Genomic DNA, 26,327 nt, shown 5'->3' with positions numbered 1-26,327 from the left:
CACATAGTGATGTAGACATGTGGGGGCGTGTTAGAACGAGCTGTTTTAGGGGGGCGTGGCTGACTCTTAACTTTTATAAAGAATATCTCTTTGGATTTGAGACTTTAGTCTTTGCAACTTTACAGATCTTCTTTATGCACCAAGAGCTTGTAACACTCCAAAGAGAAAGGAAAAATTTAAATTGCATCATAGGGTCCCTTTAAGAAGGCATGTGCACATCAGGCTGGTGACGTTGTTGAGAAAGATAAATGATTTTTGTTTACGTGTTTTTTTGGGGCTGATATAATTAATTAACCTAATAATCGAAAGCCTTCAAACCAGAAAAAGAAGAATCTGACTATAAAGTTACCTGGTGTCTGAATGGACCTGATCTCCGTGTTGTAAAAATAACATTATGTTGTGTATTTGGTGTAATGCAATGTGTTTATGTGGTTTAAGGTTCAAAAAACACATTATTTTCCACATACTGTACATTATTGTTGTCGGCGATCCACCGTGCGAAGTTGATGTATTTCCTCAGCGATCAGCACGGATCAGCTCTAGGCATGACGAAGCAGATATCGCCCTCTTTTGGAAGACCAAACAATGTAGTTTCGCTTTCACAACGAAACACACAGCGTATTTACAACATGGCGGTGGCAGCAACAACAATACTACAGCGAGAATAAAAGTTACGCCTTCTTTCTTTGCGTGAACATTTGGGCGGCGTTATGCAAATCTTCCCACATAGTGATGTAGACATGTGGGGGCGTGTTAGAACGAGCTGTTTTAGGGGGGCGTGGCTGACTCTTAACTTTTATAAAGGATATCTCTTTGGATTTGAGACTTTAGTCTTTGCAACTTTACAGATCTTCTTTATGCACCAAGAGCTTGTAACACTCCAAAGAGAAAGGAAAAATTTAAATTGCATCATAGGGTCCCTTTAAGAAGGCATGTGCACATCAGGCTGGTGACGTTGTTGAGAAAGATAAATGATTTTTGTTTACGTGTTTTTTTGGGGCTGATATAATTAATTAACCTAATAATCGAAAGCCTTCAAACCAGAAAAAGAAGAATCTGACTATAAAGTTACCTGGTGTCTGAATGGACCTGATCTCCGTGTTGTAGACATATATTCTGTTCTATGTTGTGGGTCATCTCTATAATAGTATAGTTAGTTAGTAGTGAGCTGAATTGTTTGATTGACAGGTAAGTGTCACCTGATAGCACCTCTACCTGGCAGGGCCTCTCAGAGACTGTAATGTGAGAATTTCAGCAATTTCCATTTTCCACTCCCCGTGTAGGATTACTTATCTGTTTTCCAGCTTATTTTCCAACTGAGTTGCAAAAGGAGAAAAGTGCACCTGGCAGTTTCTTGTCTTGAAATGATTAACAGGCCTAGGGGTTTTGAAAAACATTTGGCATTGCCATTCGGTGACTTGCAGTATTTTCTTGTAGAGTGTTTTCATTGAGTTCCTCTGTGAGGCTTACATGTTATGTAAGGGAGGATAAAAACTAAACTTTGTCCTTATGGGCTGTAAACAAACATTTCTGTGTAATCGAGCGAGTGCAATTCACCTGTCACGTTGTGTGACGAGTCCCAGTCAGCACAGGTCCTGTCAGTAACACATTAGCTACTGAAGTTGAATCATCAGAGAAAGTCGTGTCATGAATGTTAGTAACCTGAGTCAATGTGACATAATACCGTATGCTTGCGTTGCATGTGTAAGTTTATCTTGCACATTCCCATCCCATGCAATCACTTTACCACTGATAAGGACTCAATAAGAGTGCTGTTAGCTAGTTGTCATTAGGTTACATGAGAAGTGACAATGCACAAGCGTGCATCTGTCGGGTTGCGGGATTGTCCTGAAGTAAGCAGAATTTGTGCCAACTTTAGAAAATAGCCATTGATTTGCCAGCCTAAGTTTTATCATTCATTTTGATTCAGCATTGCAGAAATAATAATAATAAATAGGTATTGATGTTTTGAATGAATTTTGAAATATATGATTTAAAAAAAAGAAAAGAAATTATACTCTAAATATGAAACTAAAAGCACCAGTAGGTCTTAATGAGTGATTTGTGTAGTCATTCATTCAACCGATTCATTCCGATACAAAGCAAGTGTACGAAATTGGCTCATTCGATTCGTTAAAAAATGCTGATTCGTGCAGTATTGGAAAAAGTTCTGCTGTGCCTTCGTTTGGATCAATTTTCGTTTGCAAAATTGAGCAAAACAGACGGTGCTGACAAAATTGTCTCTAAAACCCTATTAACGTTGTTTATTGAACTGTGAAATTAGCATCACATTTACAATCGTGCAGATATCTGGAAATGACAAAACTATTGCAAGTGTGATATTGCTAAACTATATCATATGATTTAAATATAAGACACAAACCCACACAGGGGCATTTTTGCCCTCATATCTTGAATTTATGGCATATAACTGCATTCTCACAGGCTCCATCACGCAGTCAGTCGGCGTCCATATTTATGCAGCCATGTGATTGTGATTTTTTTACGGGTAAATGGTGTTCTTAACCTCCTTAACTGTAGTGTACAGACTCACAGCTTTATTGCTTAAATTATAGGGATGTAACGATGCGGTGGCTGAAAATCGATAAAATAAATGTGACGATTGAAGTCGGTTGAGATGTTAAACGAATCGTGATACAGTTGGTGGTGGGGGTTTATATGAATGTGTCTCTGAGGGGAGCTGACTGTCTTCAGAAAACTTTAGATGGTTTTCTTTTCAACTTCAACTTGTCTCATATATATATATAATGAATATTAAAGTAGTGTTTATAAGCGCAGCGCTGCTTTGTTCCATTAGCGCCACCTGCAGTCAGAGAGTGAATCTGCGTCTCATTCAGTCCGTCTGCTGTTTTGGTTTCATTCCGATCTATTTTACGTAGTATAGATTCACAGAGCCAAAGTCAGACCTTTCTGGTTGAAATTATGCAATCTAATTTAAATCATAAACCGCTCATGATGCATGCATGCAGCATCTTTGTTTGGAGTAAAATCCAGTGGATGCCTCTAATTTTAAATGGAGCGAGCACAGACAAAGCCTTAGTTTGTATATCTTTTATTTATGCATTTATTTATTTGATTTGGGATTTGTTTTAACATTTCGGTTTAGTTTTGTTATTTGTCATATTTCAATTTCACTAAGAAATGTGCAGCATTTTGTCTAGGAAATAGTAAAAGGACTCCTTTTGATTTATAATTTGTCTTAAATCTCATTGTGTAAAATAACCGTGAGAAAATGTTCTCGTGAAATCAGTGTCGTATCACATCGTGAGTTGAGGGAATCGTTACATCCCTATTAAATTATACAACTCTTGACAATCTCACTGTGATAAAACACACCAGTGCTTAATAAATTATTATTATTAATAATGATCAGAAAAAATTATTTCTCTGCCAAGTTTAGTTCATTAAAATGTAGCATTGCAAGTCAATATAGAATACAGAAAATAAACCCATGAGCCACAGTAACATTTTGGGTGCCAAATAAATGATTTTCAGGCGTGACTCAATGTATTTTGTATACCAGTTCTAGGAATACAAGGAAACATCTTTATGAAAGGATGTGAATAACTATAATCACATCTGTATTGTTCTTTCTAGAGCAACTATCAGTGACAGGAAAGAAAGACACTTTGTGACGTCATTGAATTGTACAGTGAGTTAGATCACTGGAACGCCTCGAGAAAAGATTGCGTCAATGTTCATCGCCCTTTTCTCATCCTGACGCCTTTTGTGCCTTTCCCTAAGGACCGTCCCTTCATCTACCTGGCCCACTTCTTCTATTCTCATGGCTTCTAATAGTGAGTTTTTAGGTAATGAGAGAACAGTCTCAGGGTCCACCATTATTCCTCACAGTATCCTTATCATGGCTGACAATAAGGAAACTGGTACTAGTAAGTTCCCACTACTTTTTATTCTGTTGTGTTCTTGCTATAAAGGACGGCCACTACATAGACTTCAGGAAGGGCAACATAAAGAATGTCAAATCTCAAAGTGGGCCATTTCCTCCCCGACGCTTCTGCACGTCCTTTACTGTCTTGTGTTACACTTGTTCTTTCACCTTGTCCTGTTACCTAAGCGAGGCAGTGTTAAGAATGTGTCATAATTTGGCACGAACATTTCCCTGGTTAAAGATTAGTTCTTACTTGCCCTTTCGTGGTTTTCATTTGCATTTGTAAAACTGTTTTTCAAAAAATGAAATTATACTCTAAATATGAAACTAAAAGCACCAGTAGGTCTTAATGAGTGATTCGTGTAGTCATTCATTCAACCGATTCATTCCGATACAAAGCAAGTGTACGAAATTGGCTCATTCGATTCGTTAAAAAATGCTGAGATGTGGTAATATTTCAAATAATATTGTGTTCTTATAAAATGTGCCAGTGACATCAATTTTAAAACTATAAAATGATGCAACATTTAAAAGGCCTAATGCTACTCTACATATTGTCACAATACCTAAAACTGTTAATTCCAACATTTAGTGGAAACGAGTGGATTTTTTTTTTCTTTCAAAATCTTTAAATATTGAGAAATGCTAGCTGAGGACCCCAACTGTGTCGCTTGAACATTTTATAATCAGTAATAGTACCTTCAGCATCCATAGATCATGGACTAAATGAATGAATTTAACATTTAATGTAGACAAGTATTAACTGATTATGTTATTGAGTTGAAAGCATTCATATGTGCAGAAACCAGGAAATACGGCCACATGACTGCATTTTCATTGTGAATGTATTGCATTTTGTGTCACCAGAGAAGGATATTTGCAGGCATTCTGCAGGTGGAATGTGTGCATTTGATTTGAACATTATTTGTGTTGAATAAACTGGAGGGAACTTTTTTTTTTTTTCTTCAAACATGCATGCTTTTTATGAATCAGAATGCCTTTTTTTCGGTCAAAATGACTGAAACCGCATATCTAAGACTATATGATCTGTCTGTTGACCGATGGGTTTGGCTCAGTTATGCTTAGATTCAGAAAACGTATGGTATTTTGAGTTGTTCAGTGTTGTGTTGATATACTTTCTGCATTTTAATTGCAACGCGTATGTCTTTTATAAATCAGGTCCCTGGATTTTCACTCATGACTACAAATTCATCCATTCTACAAGTCCATAAGTATGGAAAAAAGAAAAGAAAAAAAGAAAGTGGTTCATTGTTTGGTTAGTCACGTTTCAAAAGGGTTTTGGAGCATTGCCACAGTCTTAGCAAATATGTTGCATTGCTAAATGGCCTATTAGCGAATACTACTGCAAGTATTTTCATAATTTGCATTGATCCTGCTTTATACCGTTGCTTGTTAACTGCATTAAAAGTCTGGGTCAGAGCCAATGAACATAATCCCAGACGCTAATCCTGATGAGACCGGGTCGAAAATGTGATTGTGACGTAGATCAGAGTAAGAAAGTCACGACATTCCCAATCATTTACTTGCAGAATGTGACATATTGGAAATGTAGGGCAGGACTTTATAAGCCAGCTGTAAAGGAAAGTTGTTTCAGAACATTTAGAAAACAGCCATCAGTCCAAGAACGAGAAAAGTATATTGTATAAATGTATATTTTCGATATGAAATTGTGTCATTCAATATGAATTAATATCGTATAATAAAATCGAATCTAATAAGATGTCATGTGTTGCAGGAGTCACCATCGTGTGGTTTCGAGTGATATGAAACTGTGAATCATTTTGCGACGCAAATGGTTCAATTAATTTAAAGCTTCGAAAAGCTTTGTTTCTCCCATCAGTACAGCGTAAAAGTACAATTTATGAGAATAACAAGGAATTTTTACTCCAAACTCGCGTTATAGTCAATTGAGTTTTGAAATGACGTCTTTCTGTGAACTGATGAGGCTTCTATACAGTATTCAATACAGTGATAAAGGCTATATCGATCAGCATTGCATTATAAATATGCATTATCCTTATGATTCTCTTCACGTTTTATCGGTCAAAACATTTCTTTCTGCATTTTATTCAGCTACAGCGATAACTGGATGTCTTTGTCCTTATAAGGGATTTCCTGGAAAGTCATTTGTTTTATTACGCCTGCGAGTCTCGCTTGTGAACTTTCTGTGCGAGGGCGCATCGAGTACGAATAAAACGAATGACATGTGAGAGATTAGCGCTGTGTACTTTTTATTTTGGAATATCACGGTTATCGTCAATACCGGTATAACGCAACATCAGTATTTGGAATAATGTGCAACACTGAATCATTCAAAGCTGCTGAATATTTATTAAAAAAAGTAAATGGGGTCAATTTTGATTCCATGTGCACTTCACATAATGACCGCTAAATATTAATGACAAACCCAAAGATATCTGGCCTGATCTGCTGTTTTGATCAATGCATGACACGCTACATGAATAGTATTTTTATTTTATTTTTTTAATTTCAATTCATATTTTGAAGGAGCTATTAAGATGATTAACATCTGACACGATGGGAATAGAAGGGACACGCTACATGAATAGTATTTTTATTTTATTTTTTTAATTTCAATTCATATTTTGAAGATGAATTGAATTAAGATGATTAACATCTGACACGATGGGAATAGAAGTCATGCTGTAAAGTTCTTCTGAGTCATCTTTATGGAATTCCAGCCATGCATGCTCAAAATTCCCCTTATAACATTTAGGCAACCGTAGTGAATGTCTTTGTGCTTTTGCACAGTGTCATTTCCAGCATATCTCCAATTATGTTCCACTCTGTGGTGAAAATGAGCTTTTAAACACAAATTATTTTGGCTAAATTCATAAATCACACTTTTGGCATTATTTGGGGGACAAAATACAGATTAATTGGAAATTACTCAATAAAAATATCAGTAATTGGGTAAAACCGATTTTCCTACAGTACAATAAAAGGACTTTATTTCTTTCTTTGTTTAGATAATCATATATTAATAATTTTGTAGAATGGATTTCCATATAATACATTCCATATAATACAATAATACATTTGACCTAGGGGTGTGCAGTACTGACAAAACATGATATCTCAATATTTTTTGGGATTTTCTCGACAACAATAATTAAAGAGTATTTTGCGGAGTGTGTTTTTGTGCTGGTACCATACTTTTCAGATGTAGTTCTACATGCTTTACTTATCTGCAAACTGGTCATCCGATCTTAACCTCTTGTCTTCTGGTTGAAATAAGAGTTTCCACCGTAAAAACAAAACAATAAATGCTAAAATCTATTTTGAAACGAGTTTCTGAAAGCATATTGCATTTTCTGTAATACAAGTCACGTTTTTTTATCATCTGAAACTTACTGTGACTTACAGTGGGTACGGAAAGTATTCTGTACCCACTGTATATTCCAAAGTGACTTATACTGTGTAATGCAATTAACATCAAGCAAAATATACGCAAAAGGTACTCATTTCTATTGGTGCCAAATGAGAGAAGTATGCATTTCTCGCATGCTGGTAGTTTCACTTTTTTTTGTTTTTTTTGTTTATTGCTTCCTGTTCTGTTCTGAACCATTACATTTAAAGGATTTGTTGTGGAGTGAAGCGATCTGAAATACATATTTATAGTGTTTATAATGTTTATTAATGTTTTGTTTTACTTCACCAGTATTTTACATTATTTATAAATGTAATTATGAAATAATTGGCTTTTTCTTCATTAATCGCACGTGTCGACAGTTATCTTGTTTGTTAAGAGATCTTAACAACCGTTTATGAGAGCAGGTGACAGATGGATGATGCTTAGATACTTTGCGTCTGAGTAAGGTTAAGAATAGCTCGCCTTTGTTTGTCAGAGGCTTTTGTGAATTCAGAAGTTCAACTGTCAGGTGGGAGCGGCAGAAGCAATTACAGCAGAGTCCTGCACCTGCGGGGGATTCCTCACAGTGAAGAAAAGACATTAGGCATGAACGTGATGTACAGAGGTGTTAGGTAGTTTAACTGTTTGATCTTCTCAGCTAGTTAGTTGAGCAAGTAGTACTTGTTGGACAGATTTTCTTAAGATAATGAGTAGGCTGAATAGAATCTTATGTTTAATTTCATATTGGAATTTTTGACTTTTGATTGCTGATCTTGAGACACTGTCGTATGGACATTGTGACTTTTTATCTTGCAATTCTGACTTTTTGTTTCTCAGAATTACGAGATATAAACTCTCAATTGCCAGTTACAAAGTCAGAATTGTGGACTTTTTTTTCGCCCTACAATTGTGAGGAAATTCTAAATTCTTTTCTCATAATTGTGAGATGTAAAGTCACAATTGCAAGTTAAGTCTAGTTCTCAGAATCGCGACTTTATATCTCACAATTCTGACTTTATATAAGTCACAACTGCCAGTTTGTATCACATGATTCTGAGAAAAAAAAGTCAGAATTGCAAGATAAAAAGTCCCAATTAGCTTTCTATTTTTTATTCAGTGGCGGAAAGAGGCTTGCATACTGTTGAGAGGAGACATGTAAAATTACAAACAAACAAAAAAGTCTTCCTTTTAATCTCGTTGTTGTCTGGGAATAATCATGCTGATTTTTCTTTCCTACACCGTAAAAAAGGATTGTGATTTTTAACAGTAAAAGACTGTAAAAATGCTACAGTAAAAACCTGTTAACCGTAAGCTTCCATACTATATACGGTGAATAAATGTAATTACATTTAATGTGATTTTACAGTAAAATACTGTTAAAAATAAGGTTTTTGGAAATGAAAAAGAAAGTCATTGTATAATTTACAGTGAAAAAACGTAAATTGACATTCCCAGAATTCCCTGCATGACACTTCATAGTTTTTTTTGTTGAAATAGCATGTTTCTTCTTAGTTTTTTTCTTATCAGTTGTGTACACTAGGGTTTAATCTTACATCTAATGTTGTTAAATTAATGTTTATTGCATTATACAATGTTTAGTGTTAGTGTGAATGACGCTGTGCACCTTCTGTATATAAGTATTGCCGTCCTCAGCTCGTAGAAAAGCTGTTTGTGATGAGCTTTGACTCATCATGTGACTTTCTCCTCACCACCAGTTTTTGGTGGTTATCAGTGCATTACAATGGTTCAAAACAGATATTAGTACTTCAATATGTTGATTTATTAACATTACATCAGTTAAGGAAATACGGTATTTTATTGTGAATTTAAGTCAAGTCTGTAAAACCTAAAATATTGCTACCATATTTTTTACGGTGAAATTCTGGCAACCACAGCTGCCGGTATTTTACCGTAAATGTCACAGATATTTTTTTACAGTGTATGGGAACAGTTACATTTCCTACGATAACAGCTCTACATAAGTTCTTCTTGTTCTACCAGCTCAAATGATTTTGAATGGAATAATGGGCTGGATGATGAAGCCTTTACAGTACTCGAGGGGAGGGTCCTGCTTGGCAGCTCCATCCGTGCAGAGGACTCTGGGAATAAATGGCACCGGGGCCCTCTTTATTCTGAAGCTGGCCGGGAATGCAAGGCCTTTTTTTCACTCCTCAGACACCATTATCAGCGGTGAAATATTCCCTCTGCTGCACCCATTGTGCGCTCGCGGGGAGAACGTCACAGGCAGGAGGCCCATCCTGCCGGCGTTTGTCTGAGGAGAGATTTGCTGCGCTGACCAAACAGCCAATCAAAGTGAACTCCAGAGGAGAATGTTTTCCAGGATATGCCTGCAGAGAAGTTTAAAGACTTTAAGACTACTTTTTTTTCTCTCTCTCTCTTGAACTCAGTCTTAAGTTCAGAGCCTCTCTTATCAGTCTTACTCTGATAAGAGAGGCTCACTGCATAAAGTAGCATACTGTACATCTATTAACATAAGAGAGAAGTAAACCGTATGCTACTGATGCAGCCTAGCAAGCTTTATAAATTTATACAGGATGGTGATCAAGAAAGTTTGTCCCTCTGTTGTTTTCTCTAGCTCTTGTGCATATTGTCACTAGTTTGCGTTGCCCTTCCTTCCACTTGAATGTTTCTCTGTACTCATGCCCAGAACATTATGTAGCATTTCCTGCACAAAACACCCATGTTTATGTACTGCAATATGTAATTAGGGCATATTGTTCTCATTGTCAATCAAAAAAGCAGTGTTTGTTCTTCCACGGATTGATCACCATAGAATTTAGTTGCTTAATCTGGGAGCATTCTTAAAGTTTAATACTGATTTTAAAATTGCTTGCTATGAATGTTGTCTGGTGATAGAAGGATCTCCAAGGTTCAAAATGAACATAATCAGATATGTTATAGTATATAAAAGTGATGCTTACAGGTTATATGGATCAAAGACTTACAAATATAAATTTAAGGTGGAATCTTTTATAAAGCTGGCATTCATTGAATTTCTCTAAAGTACATAATCCATCTAAGAGTTCTCACATGATTACTGCCAAAATGTTTCAGCCCGGTTAAAATTGCATTCCAGACATTTTCAATCAGTCCCCCATCCAAGCACCTTTTCATCAGGACTCTCATTAAAGATGTCATCATTGATCAACCGTGCCGCTGTTCATTATTTTATATCTTTCTTCTTAAAAAAAACTAAAGTTTTGTAATATCTAATTACATGCTCCTTTCATGGGACTTGTCTATAGTATGTCTAAAAATATGCATTTTTTTCATTCTACACCTTGTTATACACTTTACCAACCAGTTTGATCAGCTTCCTCATTAGGAAAATGCTAACGTAGGGAGAAAAAAAAGGAAATATTCCTCCTTACAAGCTTCACGCTTCCTTTAAATAACTTATTAGGTTAAGTCATCCTGACAGTGAGCTGGTAAATAGGACTCAAAGAAAGAGCTTGGAATTAAAAGAATTTTTCACATGAAGGCTGAAATCAGATTGCTTCGTAATTATTTTAGGGGACTTTTAGAGTACTGCATTGTACCAAGCACTACACTTGAATGGAATTCAAACACATTCTTTCAGGGGGGGAAGCTGTAATTCACACACATCTCTTAATTTACAGAGATCATATGTGCGCCTCAAATGGTTTACTTATGCCATTTTGTGGTATAGTAGTGTGAATAGAGTAAAAAAGAAAAGAAAAGTGCATTAGATCAGATACCTTGATGATGCAATTATTTAAAGTGTGCAATGTTGAACACTTCATACGCTCAACTGTCACAGCTTTCCTTACACTGTGTCCTAACCAGACGTGCCGTGACGCTGCAGCACGCGATAAAAGGTGTCTTTTCCATGTTAACCTGACTTTTTGTCCTAACCAGCCGTGACAAGCGACCGCTTCTATTTTAGAAACGGTTTCTATTTTCTGCAATGTCGCGGCTGGAACAATAACATTCAAACTTTGACAATGATAATCTCAGGTACTTATGTGCTTTATTCAATGTTAAAAGTTTCTAATGTGAGTCTGAATATCATTTTGCATGACCTTTATAGCCATACTGAAAGCAACAATAGATAGATTACCTCAGATCTTGAAAATAAATTTAAGCAAACATGTACGTTAAAACTGTGAACTCATTGCGAACCAGCAAGTGTATTCCATAACAAAGATGGTATCAGTCACTCAGTATGTACTTATAATAATGTTAAAAAGGTTTTAATATTTATGAATTAGATTATAAACTTATCCATTTCGTTGGGAGTGCAGTGCGCTTCCAGAAAGAGTGCGTCCACCCATGCTTCTGGTGAAATTTGATTTTTGCCGTGTAGCCGTATCGTGTTCGGTGTGGACAGACAAATTGCTTGTTGTTGGCATCTTGTCGTGTTGCATCTGGTTAGGACACGGTGTTATGTTTGCGAAAGGGGGCAGGCTATCAGATGATGCTAGATGACAGAATAACCTTCTAAAATTCATACACTAGATGGTAGAGTACAAAAAGCATACTATACTTAGTGTACTTGAGTCATTTGGGGCACAACTCATGTCATTAGCAACTTAATCATTAACACCAATCAATGTAAAACTAGTAATTTTGTTAATGCAAAACAACTGTATTGTGATGTGTATTGCGGTAAATAGGATTATTATTATTTTTTTTTTCAAAATGGCAATTTTACAATTGTTTATATGTTTGTTTCTCCCAGGTAATGCCAGATTCCTGTGGCTTCTGTTTTGTAACTATAGTGAGGAAATATTTCATCTGTGTTCATAATTCCACTTCATAGTCCAAATGGATTCCTATCATTTCCACTTTGAGAGGATGAGTAACCTTGACCTACATCCTCTGAGTCTTCCGGTTAGTCGACTCTCCCCGGCCAAATCCAGTAGTAGTATTGATCAGTATACCCATCACCACAGCAAAGGGGACTCAGCCTATAGCTCATTCTCTGGTGGTTCCACAGTCCCTGATTACCCTTCTCCTTTTCTACTGGATGAGCTCCAGTCGCAAAACTTGCACCACACCGAGCTGAAATACGTGAAGGGTAAATACAGCCCAACCTTTCTTGATTCGGATTCCAAGAGCATGGACCATCTTTACCGATCCATGGAAACCGTTGCACAAGAGCATCACTGGAGCAGCGGTGGCTTCTCTGACATTGAAGATCCACCAGTTCATACGCATCCATTACCACCACCACCACCTCCTGCCCGTCTGAACAGTTTAGCAACAACCAGGAATCTTGAAAACTCAAGGGCACGTCAGAGTCCAGAAGGACAGCTTGCTGACCTTTCTACTTCGCAGCAGACAAGTAATTCAGAGGTCTGTGGTGTCCGGGCTGAGCCTGGTTATGGTTGCACATTTTCACAGCTTAAAGATCACCTCAAGCAAGACCCGGAGGACAAGATGCTTGATCCACCCAAGCCTACAGGAATTGTAAATAAATCACCCCTGCAAACCTGTCAACCAGAGCCCTTGCAGCAGTCTTGGAGCAGCCAATCCGAAACCCAAAGGAAGAGATCGCATTCAGCTTATGGTGGACCCGTTTCTGAGCACCAGTGCTTTGTCAGTTCCTGCCATATGCCGCAGAACATGATCAGTGGGAGTATTCAGCACAAAGGGCAGTTTTATTTTGTTACTGGAGTCTTCAAGTCGTCTGAGCCCAGTGCCGTGCAAGGTGTTGGTGAAGGTGCGGAAACCTCCAGTGAGTGGTCTTATAAAGTTCAGCGTAGAAGGCAGAGTTGTCCTGATGGTCCGAGTGGTAAACTGTTTTACCAAGAGGAACACAAATTCAGCATTCAGAATGAAGTTGTGGAGCATCCTAATGACAAGGCAGTTAATTCACCTTTCAAGTCAGAACAGACCTCTGAAGGTGTAGAGGACCAAAGGGTCATAAGTAGAGAAACTGGCAGGCATCACTCCACCAGCCACCCTATCTTCTATTGTGGTCCAGAGGACAATTCAGTTGGTACACTAATGACCCCTGCTCTAATTAAGGAAGACCATACCAGTCATCCCAAGAAAGAGGAACAGATGACCAGAGTTTCGAGGCGGCCCCAACTGGATATTCCAAATGACAAGATCAGCAAGGAGATTACCCCACTTTTATATCACCTCACAGGAGCAAACAGAGCATTGTATACAGACAAGTTCAAAAACAATAATGACGTCAAGAATCCAGACTGCTCCAAAGATAAAGAGAAAGCTGAAAAGGATGAGCAAACCCCTCCCAGCAGTGAATATCGGCAGAGTGAAATGTCTAAGGAAAAACAAACGAAGGAATTCTTCTACCCATGCGGTACGTTAGATGACTCCTACAAGAAGTATTATAAGGAGAAACTGAAAGATGCCCAATCCAAGGTTTTGAGGGAGACTTCATTTAAAAGGAGAGATTTGCAGCTTTCTCAACCCCACAGGATCATGCAGCAGACAGACAAACAACTTTTTGCAGAACCTTCCGGTCCTCCATTTCAAGACAAACTGTCCAACTTGGAGACACCTCCCATGCCACAACTACACAATCCTCAAGAAAAAGACAAAGAGTACAGGAAGGACCTTGGTCAAGAGATTGAGAAGGCCATTGAAAAAGAACCAGAGAAGCCACAGAATATTGCTCAACCACAGGTGCCTCGGGTAGGGAGTAGGAAGCGTTTGACAGCAGATCAGAAGAAACTCTCTCACTCTGAGCCTGAGAAGCTACACCAGCTGGCAGATGGACCTGCTCATATGACCTGCCACTCTCTTGGCAATGAAGCGGAAGATCTTCTCTCAGAGGGTGATCACGGTCTAGTGGCTGCTAGACGGAAGATGTTCAAAACACGGGGACGTGCTCTGTCTGCCTCCAACTTCTCAAAATCAACTCTGAAGCACCTTCAGCATAAAGCCTTAGTAGCATACATGGAACGCAAAACTGGTCAAAAGATAGCTGAGCCCCAGCACCCAGTTCCACAAGTACCCAGCTGCAGGAGTTCAACTGCAGAGAGCTCCAGACATAATTCTGGCATTTCAGACTCCAAGAAGCTCGACAGGCCTCTCTCTGCAGGTCAGATTCTTGACTCCGTGTCAAGCTCTGTTAAATACACCCAGTTCATCGCTGCTAAGCACTCAAGGCAGTCCAGCTGGAGAGAGGAGTCCTCTACAGCAGGGAAGTCCGCCTCTGTGGAGAATCTCCTGGACCAGCCTGAACAACCCAAGTGCTTTCGGACCAGAAGCACCTCGACTCCCCATGCTTTCCAGGTATCTTATAAAAAAACAAAATTCTTAAATTAATATCCATGTAGAGCTGCACGATTCTGGATAAATTGAGAATCATGATTTTTTTTTTGTTTCAAATATAAATCATGATTCTTCCACGATTCTGAACTAAGCAAAATAGCATAATTTTTCTAGAGGCTGTGACAAAACATTAATTGCCTCATTCTATTAAAAAATGTTTAATTAATTAGAATTATTTTAAATAATTAACAAATACTTAATACTTAACAAATACGTCCATTACTGAATGAATCCGCATTTTTTAATGAATCTTGAATAAATGATTCAATGACAATAAATTTAAGTCACTTGTTGCCACCTAGTGGCAAAACAATGTAATCAACATTTGTAATCAACAACCTTATTTAAAATGCTAATTTGAAACTAAAATTACTTTCAAAATATGATTTGCTCCATTTTGATCACTACCATAGACATCAGTGTTCATACCCGAACTGTATGAATATGAATGATTAACACAGAAATAACACTGTGTGGTTGAAAATCTAGTTTTCATACTTGAACATAACTGCTCGCGACCGATTTGAAAGTTCCGATATGACTTTGTCAAAGGTTTAATAGTCACAGACGATTCGTTGTCATTTAGAAATAAGATCACGTGGGTGTTTATATCGAGATCGCAATTTTTTAACGATTAATCGTGCAGCTCTACATCCACGACTAACATGTAGATTTTCAAATTGCTATATTTTGCATAATTTTTCCCCTTTTTTTATAGGTTCAGAAACATCCAGACGAGTTCTCAGCCAATCATAATAAGGCTATTTTAAGGTGATATATTATTGCTCTTATGGCTGAGCAGGATAGCGGTAGAGGTTAGACCTCTGTCCTGCATTTATTATTAGGGAAGCGGGCCAATAATTGGTATCGGCCGATTAAAGCAATTATCTGCACCTTGGCCAAATGCTTAAAAACAGCCAATGATCAGATGATCAAAATGGTAGGGCTGCCACTAACGACTTATTTCGATTAATCTATCAACTAATTTGGCGATTAATCTAAACGATTAATTTCCCACAAAAAATCAACCATTTTACTTAAGAATATTTTATTAAACTATATTTTATTAAACCAAATGAAACCCAAATTTCTATGAAATCCTTTTTTTAAAGCAAAAGTAAAGTGCAACATTGAGTGCAAGAAGCAATCCATCTCGTAGTCCAAATCACTGAAATCAAAGTTCAGTATTTTAGTGTAAGAATGACAACATGTCCACGTGTTCTAGTCTACTAATAATAAATTATAATCAAAAAACACTTTTTAAAGGAGTATTTACCAGAAATGTTATTTACCAGAATTTATTTAGGAGAAAAAATTTAAATGTGCAGTATTTCTGAAAAATAAAGAAAAAATGTACTTTAAAAAAATTAATATAATCAATTAATTGGAGATGCTTTTGATTATTGAAATTTAATGGAACCATTAAAATGGAATCCAGAAAATACTGGAAAACAGAATTTGGTAAAGATAAAACTGTAAAACTCAATTAATTAAACAGGCTTTTTGATTAATACAATTTTATTTAACCATTAAAACAGAGTATAGAAAAATGAAAATGGAAAAAAACAGAATTTGGAAATAAAATGGATTTCATAGTGCCCTATAATTATAATAATTTTTTTTGTGGTAATAAAAATAGATGTAAGTGAACAAAAGCCTTTAAAATAATTTAAAATACATATATAATAGCAATGAGACAATAATAATTAGGTCAAATAAAGTATCAAAAGCAAGAGATCGGATGGTTTTATTGAACAAAACTGTTCAAATACATAATGTATTATAAACAATAGAGCTAACATACATTACGCATTACAACAAAGGCCTACAGAGGGCGCCAATGGCCTGACGATTGTTTTTACACATTACTGTGCGATCTAATCCTTGTTTAATATTGACCAAGCACCATTTAATTAAAATGTCCACTTGATCTTTAATATTTGGCCATTTCTTTAGGACAGAAATGCTATAGCCACTGTAATTAAATGAATATGTGGGTATCAAAGTGTAAACTCAGAGTGAGGGTTTTAGCTTTTATTTTGAAACCGCGATGTACTCTCCTGAGTTTGCGTAGATTTATAAATTATTTACCTTACAAATCTGATGAAATGGCGCACATTGCGTTCCCAGATGAACGTTATAATAAACCCAAACTCACAACAACATGCAGAGATGGAGTTTGAGACGCTCCACACATGTAAATGATAACAGTTCCTGTGGAACTACTATGAACGGAGCCGCTGTGTGATGCATGTACTTAACCTACACGCATGTAAATAATTAAAGTGCATATACTGTATTAGAACTGCATCGCATATAATTATTTAAATCGTAGCATTTGTGAATTCACAATTATGCTTCATTATGATTTTTAAATGGGTATCATGTAGCCTTGGGAAACAGTCTAATAATGTGTTTTATGGATTCTCGTCTGTGAAATGCGTCACTTCCGGTATTTTGCCGGTTAGTCGCCGTGAGCAAAATGAAATCGAGGATTTCAAAAAATCGAATAGTTGAATAAAATCGACGAATCGCGACGGCCCTACAAATTGGTGCGAAAAAAACTTTCAGACTTAAAATGTCTCTAGTGTAGAATATAGGGCTGTCAAAGTTAGCGCAGTAATTAATGCAATCTCATAAATAAAAAATTAAGAACCCATAGTTCAAGCCAGGGATGCCAGATTTTTTCCCCTTCATCAAACACTATATATATATAATGCGCCTACCATCCATTGATCGCAAAGACCTTTGTGGCTTTTTACTAATGATAAAAAACAAAGTCTCAGCTCTCAATCAATGTACATTTTATCACAAATTCAAACAATAAATGTGTTTTGATGCTCTTAAATGTGGCATGACGGATTGCTGTAGCCACTTTGTTTCAAGCGTTGGCACAGGGCACAAGTCATCACTTCCACTTTAATACATGTTATAAAGTGAAAAAAAGTGCTATTCGTTTATATATGTTTGTTTGAATAAATCTTAAAGTTTCTTTGAAAACTACCTTATGTGCAATTGTGTTGTGAAACAAACATTTCAGTTTTGAGTGATTATTATATCTGAATAGAAATAGTTTAATATAATAGTTTGGGCTCTGTTGTTAATTATAACCTATACTATTATAGTAATGTACCAAATGAAAGGGTATAGTTTACAACATTAGTTGGGAGAGGGGTTTTCCCTTAAGAAAACCAAACTATGGTAAGCATCAGAACAACCGAACTAACTAAGCATCAGCAGATATCATTATGAATAATCGGCTATCGGTATCGGCTTAGAAATGTAGTATCGGTGCATCTCTATTTATTATTACCACAATTTGAATGTTATTGAGTTTGACTAAAGCTATACAATGAGACATATTAGTTCTTAATTTTACTGAACAAAAAAAACATGAATTATTTTTCAGTGTTCAAGGAAAAGTAGAGGAAGAGACAGTAGTCCATCACAGTCACACAGCATCTGTCCCTGATGAGCGGCACGTACAAGTCAGAGCTTCAAGAGGGAAATCTATGGAAGAGCTTGGTGTATCCAAGGTCACGAGACCTGACGCTCTCAGCAAAAGTTCAGAGCAGCTTGACCAACTTCAGGGCAAGCAGGTCAATCCCGGTGCAGAGAAGAGAATGGTGGCATTTCTTGCTGAAGGAAGGCGCACGCATAGGAGGATTCCCAGCTCTGGAGAACACACGGATAGCTCTCAGGCAGGCCCTGAGAAGCCACTCTTAACCCATTTTGTAAAGCATGTGTCCTCCCATGATGATGAAATCCATACAGCTTCACACAATGGGTGTAAAAATAAAGAAGACATGGTTCTGTCGATGCCCAGTCACTCCAGGCCAGAAGTCAGGTATATCTGAATCAATTGCTGCATTTATTAGTGGTGCTTGCCAAGGGAAGTCTCTGCTCATACTTGGTTAGGTGTTTAAGTATTACATTTCGATGGGTCGCTCACATGTTTCTGATACTTAAGCTAGTGTTATATAATAGTTTCTAAACTAAAATCGTTAACTTCCGATCATTCTAAACAAAATCCTGAGTTATCTTTTTCCATGCTTCACACTGCTACATTGTTTCTGGGTTAGGAATTAATCTTGGGTATTACATTTCCAAGGTTTTATTCAGTACATGCACACGGCCTGTGATAATGTGTTTTTGTTTGTGGCTTATTATGACAACGGCTTGGTTCACTCTTGTGCATCAGAATTCATCTTAAGCATGGAGAGATGTGTGTTTACAGTAGCACCAGTGTTTCACATTTCGAATCTGGCCTCAATTGATAAATGAAATGCATTATAAAGCCACATAAACTGTCGTAAAAATATTTCTGACTACCACTTTTTATCAGTTTAACTAAAACTATTAAAACTATTCATTTCTTTCAAAAAAAGAAGGAAAAAAGTTACTGACCCCAAACCTTTGAACGGTAGTCTATATTGTTACAAAAGATTTCTATTTTCAATAAATGCTGTTCTTTTTATGGCTCCAAGAAATATTAAGCAGCACAACTGTTTCCAACATAGATAATAAATCAGCATATTAGAATGATTTCTGAAGATCATGTGACACTGAAGACTGGAGTAATGATGCTGAAAATTCAGGTTTGCATCACAGAAATAAATTATATTTTAAAGTATATTCAAATAGAAAACCATTGTAATAATATTTCACAATATTACTTTTTTCCCCTGTATTTTTTATCAAAAAAATGCAGCCTTGGTGAGCAGAAGAGACTTCTTTAAAAACAAAAAACTAATTTGAAAACCCTAACTTTAGAACGGCATTTTATTTCCCACTGTATTTTTTTGCATAAAATAGTACAGCTTTAACAGAGCAGTGTTTCATAACCAAGGGTTAAAAAAGGTGCGATAGCCCTTTTAAAAAAATTACAAGTGTAAAACATCACTGTACTGTAGATTTAGTAGAAAAGACTGTAGAAAAGAGGATAACTGTGTGAAAGTCCCAATAGAGGACCAGTAAGCAACAACCTAGCAACTCCCTGACCCATAACCAGCATCATCGCAGAGAGTTTTGCATGAGCAAGCACAACTTCAATTTTCTTTCAAATGTAAAAATCTAGTCATCAGTATTGCTATCAATTTGTTTGTGTGGCTGTATTGAAGGTATCCTTTTAATTAGCTGTTTATTTTGATATATTACAGCAAGGAGCAGGACGTTTGTCCTCGAGATAAGAGTGAGACATCTCTCTCCTGTCAAGAGGTTTCTCTCGGTCACGGAGTCACGACAGATCCCAGTCTATGGATCACAACTTCTGAGATAAATGAGGATGATGCAAACTATTGGCCGTCTACTGAAACGGCAACTTCTGCTGAACCCCAGAATGCACCGCGCAGCCCATCTGATGAGAACGAAACCACATCGATCACAACACTTCCTGGCATTCAGGAAACAGAGTCCAGCCTGGTACCTGCACTTAATGGGGAACAAGACAGGAACGTGAAGAAGGAAGACTGCCCTGTTGTGATGGAAGACGAGGTGTTGGAAGGGAACGGTCCGGCGGACAAACTCGAGTGGGAGGTGCTGGTTCGGGACGTGGTCTCAGCTGACCAATCGCTAGCTGGCATTCTTTACCCCGTAACCAATAGGAAGACGGCACTCATGCTGATGGAGCAGCTGTTGTCTGAGGATACTCTTCTAATGGAGGAGCACTACAAGAAAAAACAGGAGCAGAAGGTTAATAACCCAGAAAAAGCTGCTCACAGGTGACTACTGCACATCTGTCAGATATACACCTCAAAAGCATCTTGTCCTTTTTAAGTTAAAGGTGGGGTAAGTGATTTCTGGTAGCCAATGTTGACATTTGAAATCACCAAAACAAACACGCCTCTACCCCAAAAGTGTCTCGCCCCTATTTTGATAACTCCACCCCACACATACGTACGCAACCCAGTCAACGGATTAGTTCTGTGAAATGAAGCAAAACTGCTGCTGCGTTCTATTTATGACGTATTGACACAAATTTCAAATGATTTTCAGCGGTCGCTTTGTCGCGTCCAGTGTACTAGACAGACTTTAGCTGTTGTGGCGCAGACACGGTGTTACTCACCTATCGAGAAGAAACAAAGCAGCCTCGGCGTCCGATCGCAGGCCTTCCGCTCCTTGAGTTCTCTCCAGCGCTGGAAAGCTGATCCCATATTTACACGGGTCCTACTTCTTGTCTTATCGTAAGTCTTCTTTTGTTCCGCAGACGTTTTCCTCTTGTTTTTTATCCGCCATCTCTATCTTTCTGTCGCTCGGCTCGCTAATGTCCGTCCCGTGCACTGAACTCTCTCTCCTCCGCATCATGAGTAGACACGCCCCTTACTGCTGATTGGCTACAAGTTTGTTTTGGTATTCAGCCCGAATCGGTTTTGTAAAGTGTTTTTGAAAAATTGCTTACCCCACCTTTAAGTTTTAAATGTGCATATATTTAAAATAAATGTCTCCGTTCCAAAACTCTACCTGCACTACACAGTAAGGTGCCTAGCTAGATGGTATTTTAAGGCATCTTAGATGCGTTCCTATGAACACTGAACCAAACGGCAGGCTAACTATCGAAAAGTTTGTGGCCAAACTTCAGTTCACTGAGAAGGTGATCTCTGGAACAAACTAAGTGAAATAAATCATCAAAGATGGTGTTTGTTTTTGTGCACTACTGAAAAAATGTTTAATCTAATAAATTGTACCCTACATTTGTGTAATATTTATTTAATGCTTATTGCATTATTAGCTTAGCAACATGCTAATGTAAAATTCTACTGGAGTCGAGTCTCCTGTGTGCAATGTGAAGCATGTTATTTGTATTTTGTAGGTTATTTGGAACAGAGCACATTTTTAGATTGATACGGAGCACTTCATATTTCACTTAAATCAGTTTTAAAATATTACAGTTCCACTGCATATTTGTTTTTTGTTTTTAAAGCACTGAGATGCCAGTAGGTGAGAAACCACTCAACCTTGCGTCATCTGTGAACAATCAATCTGTTCTCTCAAACCAGAAAGAGAGCCTGCACAACACCGATATCATCGACAAAAAGGTATACTCTTATTTTTGGAAAGTGCAATAATGTTATACTGAGTGCAACAGTGGCCGCCTTGTTTTCAGAAATGTTTTTGGTACCAATTCTCGCTATTAACTAGTTGCTTATTAGCATGCATATTACTAGAATATTTGCTGTTTATTAGTACGTACGTATAAAGCACATATTAATGCCTTATTCTGCATGATCATATTTTAGATCTCTTAACCCTACTCCATACCTAAACTTAACAATCACCTTACTATTATTAAGCAGCAAATTGGGAGTTTATTGAAGCAAAAGTCATAGTTAATAGTTAATTAATAGTGAGAATTGGTCCCTAAACTAATGTTTGACCATGTTTTTCAAAAAAAAAAAAAAAATGTATATGAAGTAAAATAAAATGTATATAAGTTAATTGGACTGTAATTGGCCTCATGTTGTGTACATGCTCTGAAAGTGAGGTGATGCATGACATTTATTTAATCCTTTAAATATCAATCGCAGATGATTTAGCGTTTGTGTTGTGTGTGTATATAGAGTGATGAGGACTGTAGCTCTTCTATGCAAAAACCTAAAAAGCCATTAACACTAGAACCGCCGGGGGTCGCTGTATACCTGAAAGCGCCAGCGGGTAAATTTTACCCACGCACATGACAACTGTTTTTATATGGCTAAAGAACATATTTCATTGTATTATGCCACTGTCTTCACAAAGAAGTGTCTAGAGTCATGAAATGATTGTCTTCTATTATGTCATGATTATGACCTTTTAATGCAGAAATTCAGGTACATCCAAAGGGTTCACAAACTTTGTCTTGCCACAGTATATGTTTAAGCTCAAGCTATTTAGGTAACACTTTAGTTTACAAAAAAGTTTCATTTGTTAACAAAGGTTATGTTAGTTAACATGAATTAACAATAAAATTTAATTCTAAAGCATTTATTAATCTTAATGTCAACATCAACATGAACTAACTGAGTAATTGTACTAAAATTTTGAAAGATTAATATGTACTGTAACAAATAAATTGCTCATTGTTGGTTCATTTTAATGCACTAACATTAAAGGGACAGTTCACCCAAAAAATAAAATTCTGTCATCATTTACTCACCCTCAAGTTGTTCCAGACCTGTTCTTCTGTTCGACACAAAGAATGTTGGGTAACACTTTACTTGAAGGGGTGTGCATAAGACTGACATGACACCTTCATAATCATGACATGACACATGTCATGAATATGAAGGAGGTTGTATGCATGTTTATGACAACTGTCATTAAGTGTCATTCGCTCAGTTGTGTCATTTTTAATGCAAATATGACATTATTTGACCTAACCCTAACCTAACCCTACCCCTACCCTTACCCCTAACCATAGCCCATAACAAAGACATCTCAAACAATGTCATCTTTGCATTAAAAATTACATAACTGAGCGAATGACACTTAATGACAGTTGTTATAAACATGCATAAAAACCTTCATATTCATGACATGTGTCATGTCATGATTATGAAGGTGTCATGTCAGTCTTATGCACACCCCTTCAAGTAAAGTGTTACCAAATGTTGGGAAACAAACAGTTCTTTGACTTCCATAGTATTTTTATTTTTTTCCAATATTATGTCAATAAGTTAGTGTCAAAATTAAATTAAGTAAATGTGGCCCCTCACCTCTTTGACTACCAGCATTCTTCAAAATATCTTCTTTTGTGCTCAACAGAATTGTCAGTTTTGGGGGTGAACTATGCCTTTAATGAATGGGACCTTATTGTAAAGTGTTACTGATATTATGTATTGAAAGTTCATCACTGTGTGTGTGTGTGTATGTGTATATATATATATATATGTATATGCATACACATATATATATATATATATACATACAAGTAGTTTGAGTGTAGAGTAAGACCGTTTTGTCATTACGTCATTCACAATGCTTCACTGGAGTGAAATCACATTGACTTCTGACTTCTAGAGAAGCTTGTATCTTTATCTCAGAGCTCGTAGTTCTGTCCTGAAGGTCTGTGGAGAAAATACGTGGGATTTTTACTTCAGAAACCTGCACTCTTACGTTGCATTTTGAAGTCTTACAATCTTATGCATACATTATCAGCCATCTTAAATAAAGATATATTGTCTATGGTTTCTCTTTGCATCTTGTCATGTATAGAGACGGCTGATAGCACACATAGAGGAGCACTTGAAGTGTCTAGAGGAAGTGCGCTCCACCGTCCAGAGCGAGGAGAAGATGAACGGGGAGCGGGGCGACGCTATGGAGGCTCTGGTAGGAGAGAGCTGTGTGTCAGCCGAGCTTGAGCGCTACACGCAGTTTATAGGAGACCTGGAGCGTGTGGTCAGCCTGCTGCTGTGCCTGTCGGCCCGTCTGGCCCGCGTACAGAACGCCCTCAGCACTGCTGACGACAGCATGGACGCCGAGGAGAGAGTGAGTTTAGATCACACCAGGTGTTTAAATGAGGCGTGTCTTTATGTGAATAACTAGGAGGGGCCCTAAACACACTAAAGCTTGTTAAATAGCTTTGAGAGTGACAGTCATGTGTTCTGCTGCAGCAGCAGTTGATGGTGTCAACACTGCCTGACCGAAACCATTCTTTAGTTTCGATGAGTTTTACCATTACACTGCCCTCTTGTGACAAATATTTGAACACCATGAGCCTTCAAACATTACAAAATTAATTTGGACAGTAAAGACAAGATTCTTCACAGGGTTGCCAAGTCTGAGGTAAAATAGGGTTACTTTTACACTGTCGCCACTTGTTGTTTTTTAGTCCGTGGGTTAAAGCTATCCCTCCCCCACCTTCAAGGAAAGCCGTTTCAACAAAACCGCAGTTGGGCTGGTTTTGTTTCGCAGACCTGGCAACCCTGGCGGTTCACTAATCCTTCTATTCATAAAAGAATCCTGAAAAATATAATAGATCTCAGTTCTTCTCACAAACATATGAAGCAGCACAACTGTTTTCCACATTGATGATAGTCAGAAATGTTTCTCGAGCAGCAAAGCAGCATATTATACTGATTTCTGAAGATCATGTGACACTGAAGACTGGAGTAATGATGCTGAAAATACAGCTTTGATCACAGAAATAAATTACATTTTACAATATATTCATAAAGAAAACGGTTATTTTAACTTGTAATAATATTACAGTTTTTTCTGTATTTTTGATGAAATCAATGCAGTCTTGGTGAGCAGCATTTTTGGTGTTAATGGCCTTAATATCTAAATATATACCTAAATGCACTAAGCAAATTGCCTTGGAATTGGAGTTTTATTCCAAATTTTCCAATTTATTTGCTCCAGTTAGAGCTTTGTGGCCATTTCTGATGTTTTAACTAGTCTTCTCATGCACTGAATTTTTTTTTTTTTTTTTTTTTGAGTAAACGAATGTGAAGATTGTATGTTTTTATTGGTAAAAACTAGTCATTTAGATTAAAAAAAATATTTTTTATTAGAATAAAATGATATAAGATTTCTGGACCCCAAAAAAAAAAAAAGTGCCGTTTTCATTTTGACCCAGAAATGGATGTTTTGAAGATCAAGTATTACTTTGTGTAGTTCATCTCTCATTTGTTTCACAGACAGTTGTGGATGATGGGAAAATGGGACAGATTTCTTATATTTATTAAACAAGTTCCTGTAGTTTCCTGTGTGTGTGTGACTGCTAACGTTAATGATGAATGACCAGAATTGTGACGCATCAATAACATCCTTACGACTTTTCTCGATCCACAGCAATCGCTGGACATCCGCTACCGTCTCCTGTGCAAGCAGAGGGAGGACGCCAAAGACTTAAAGGACAACCTGGACCGACGGGAGCGCATGGTCTCCACATTCCTCTCCAAACAGCTGACGGACACACAGCTGCAGGAGTACCGGCGCTTCATTCAGACCAAGGCCTCTTTACTCATCCGTCAGAAAGACCTCGATGAGAAACAGCGTTTAGGAGAGGAGCAGCTCGAGGCCTTACTCAGCAGTTTACCTCCATGAAGCTACCGCACACGGCTCTCTAATGCCTGAAGGTGCCTTTTGCGGCTGTTTTGCAGAGACTGTAATTACTCTGAGATGCTGTGTTTCATTTGACGTTTGTGCTGTAGTTGAGCTACTCTTAAGCTGACTTTGGAAACCATGGAAAGCTTTATTTAAGAGCCCAGGAATGGTTTACTGAGAGCTTCAAGTAGATGAATGAGAAATGCACTCTTTCAGATATGCATCACAGAGCACTCTCAAATCAAGACCAAAAAAATGGATGAAAGAAGCACTTTTGATAATAAACTGCACATGATGAACCTGGATATTCTAATCGATCCCAAGTGTTCATTCGTGTTGATTTCAGGGCTTCATAGTGTAACTTTTCATTCATGCCCTTTTGTCCTGTTATTTCATTTGCCACTATCATGTTGTATGTATATTTAATGTTCACTTTTATTCAGTTTTGATGATTCTCTTTAAAGATGTATTTGGTGAAACGATTGAAGTCTGTATTATTTAACTGCCATCACTGCCAGTGTTGAGGAAAGTTACTATTAAAAGTAATGCATTACAATATTGCGTTACTCCCTAAAAAAGTAACTAATTGTGTCTTTTTATGGAAAGTAATGCGTTTTGTTATTTTTGCGTTCCTTTTTCTCGTCTGGGCTGGGCTTGCTTGTTTGTTTTAGTATTAAAAAGTTCTATTTTTGGCAAATGTAAAAG

At 37.3% G+C, this 26,327-nt stretch overlaps 1 protein-coding gene across 3 annotated transcripts in view; it reads left to right on the top strand.

The window, feature by feature from the left end:
* LOC107562172 (protein Shroom3-like) overlaps positions 1–26,327 on the top strand; it is a 32,327-nt gene extending 6,000 nt beyond the window's left edge. Inside the window, exons 2-8 of one of the 3 annotated variants that reach the window (XM_016246757.1) lie at positions 12,028–14,558; positions 15,316–15,368; positions 18,007–18,444; positions 19,757–20,317; positions 21,517–21,631; positions 23,787–24,059; positions 25,368–26,327. In XM_016246757.1, the coding sequence (XP_016102243.1) occupies positions 12,114–14,558; positions 15,316–15,368; positions 18,007–18,444; positions 19,757–20,317; positions 21,517–21,631; positions 23,787–24,059; positions 25,368–25,622 (4,140 nt within the window). In that variant the 5' untranslated portion in view covers positions 12,028–12,113 and the 3' untranslated portion in view covers positions 25,623–26,327. Of the gene's footprint in view, positions 1–12,027; positions 14,559–15,315; positions 15,369–18,006; positions 18,445–19,756; positions 20,318–21,069; positions 21,264–21,516; positions 21,632–23,786; positions 24,060–25,367 lie in introns of those variants that run through there. The other 2 variants (XM_016246758.1, XM_016246759.1) reach the window with 2 other exon arrangements.

The sequence above is a fragment of the Sinocyclocheilus grahami genome, unplaced genomic scaffold (genome assembly GCF_001515645.1).
Source record: "Sinocyclocheilus grahami isolate Dianchi unplaced genomic scaffold, SAMN03320097.WGS_v1.1 scaffold810.1, whole genome shotgun sequence".
Classification (NCBI taxonomy): domain Eukaryota; kingdom Metazoa; phylum Chordata; class Actinopteri; order Cypriniformes; family Cyprinidae; genus Sinocyclocheilus; species Sinocyclocheilus grahami.
Note: the sequence above shows the minus strand (reverse complement) of the source record. Positions and strands in the feature narration are given on the sequence as shown.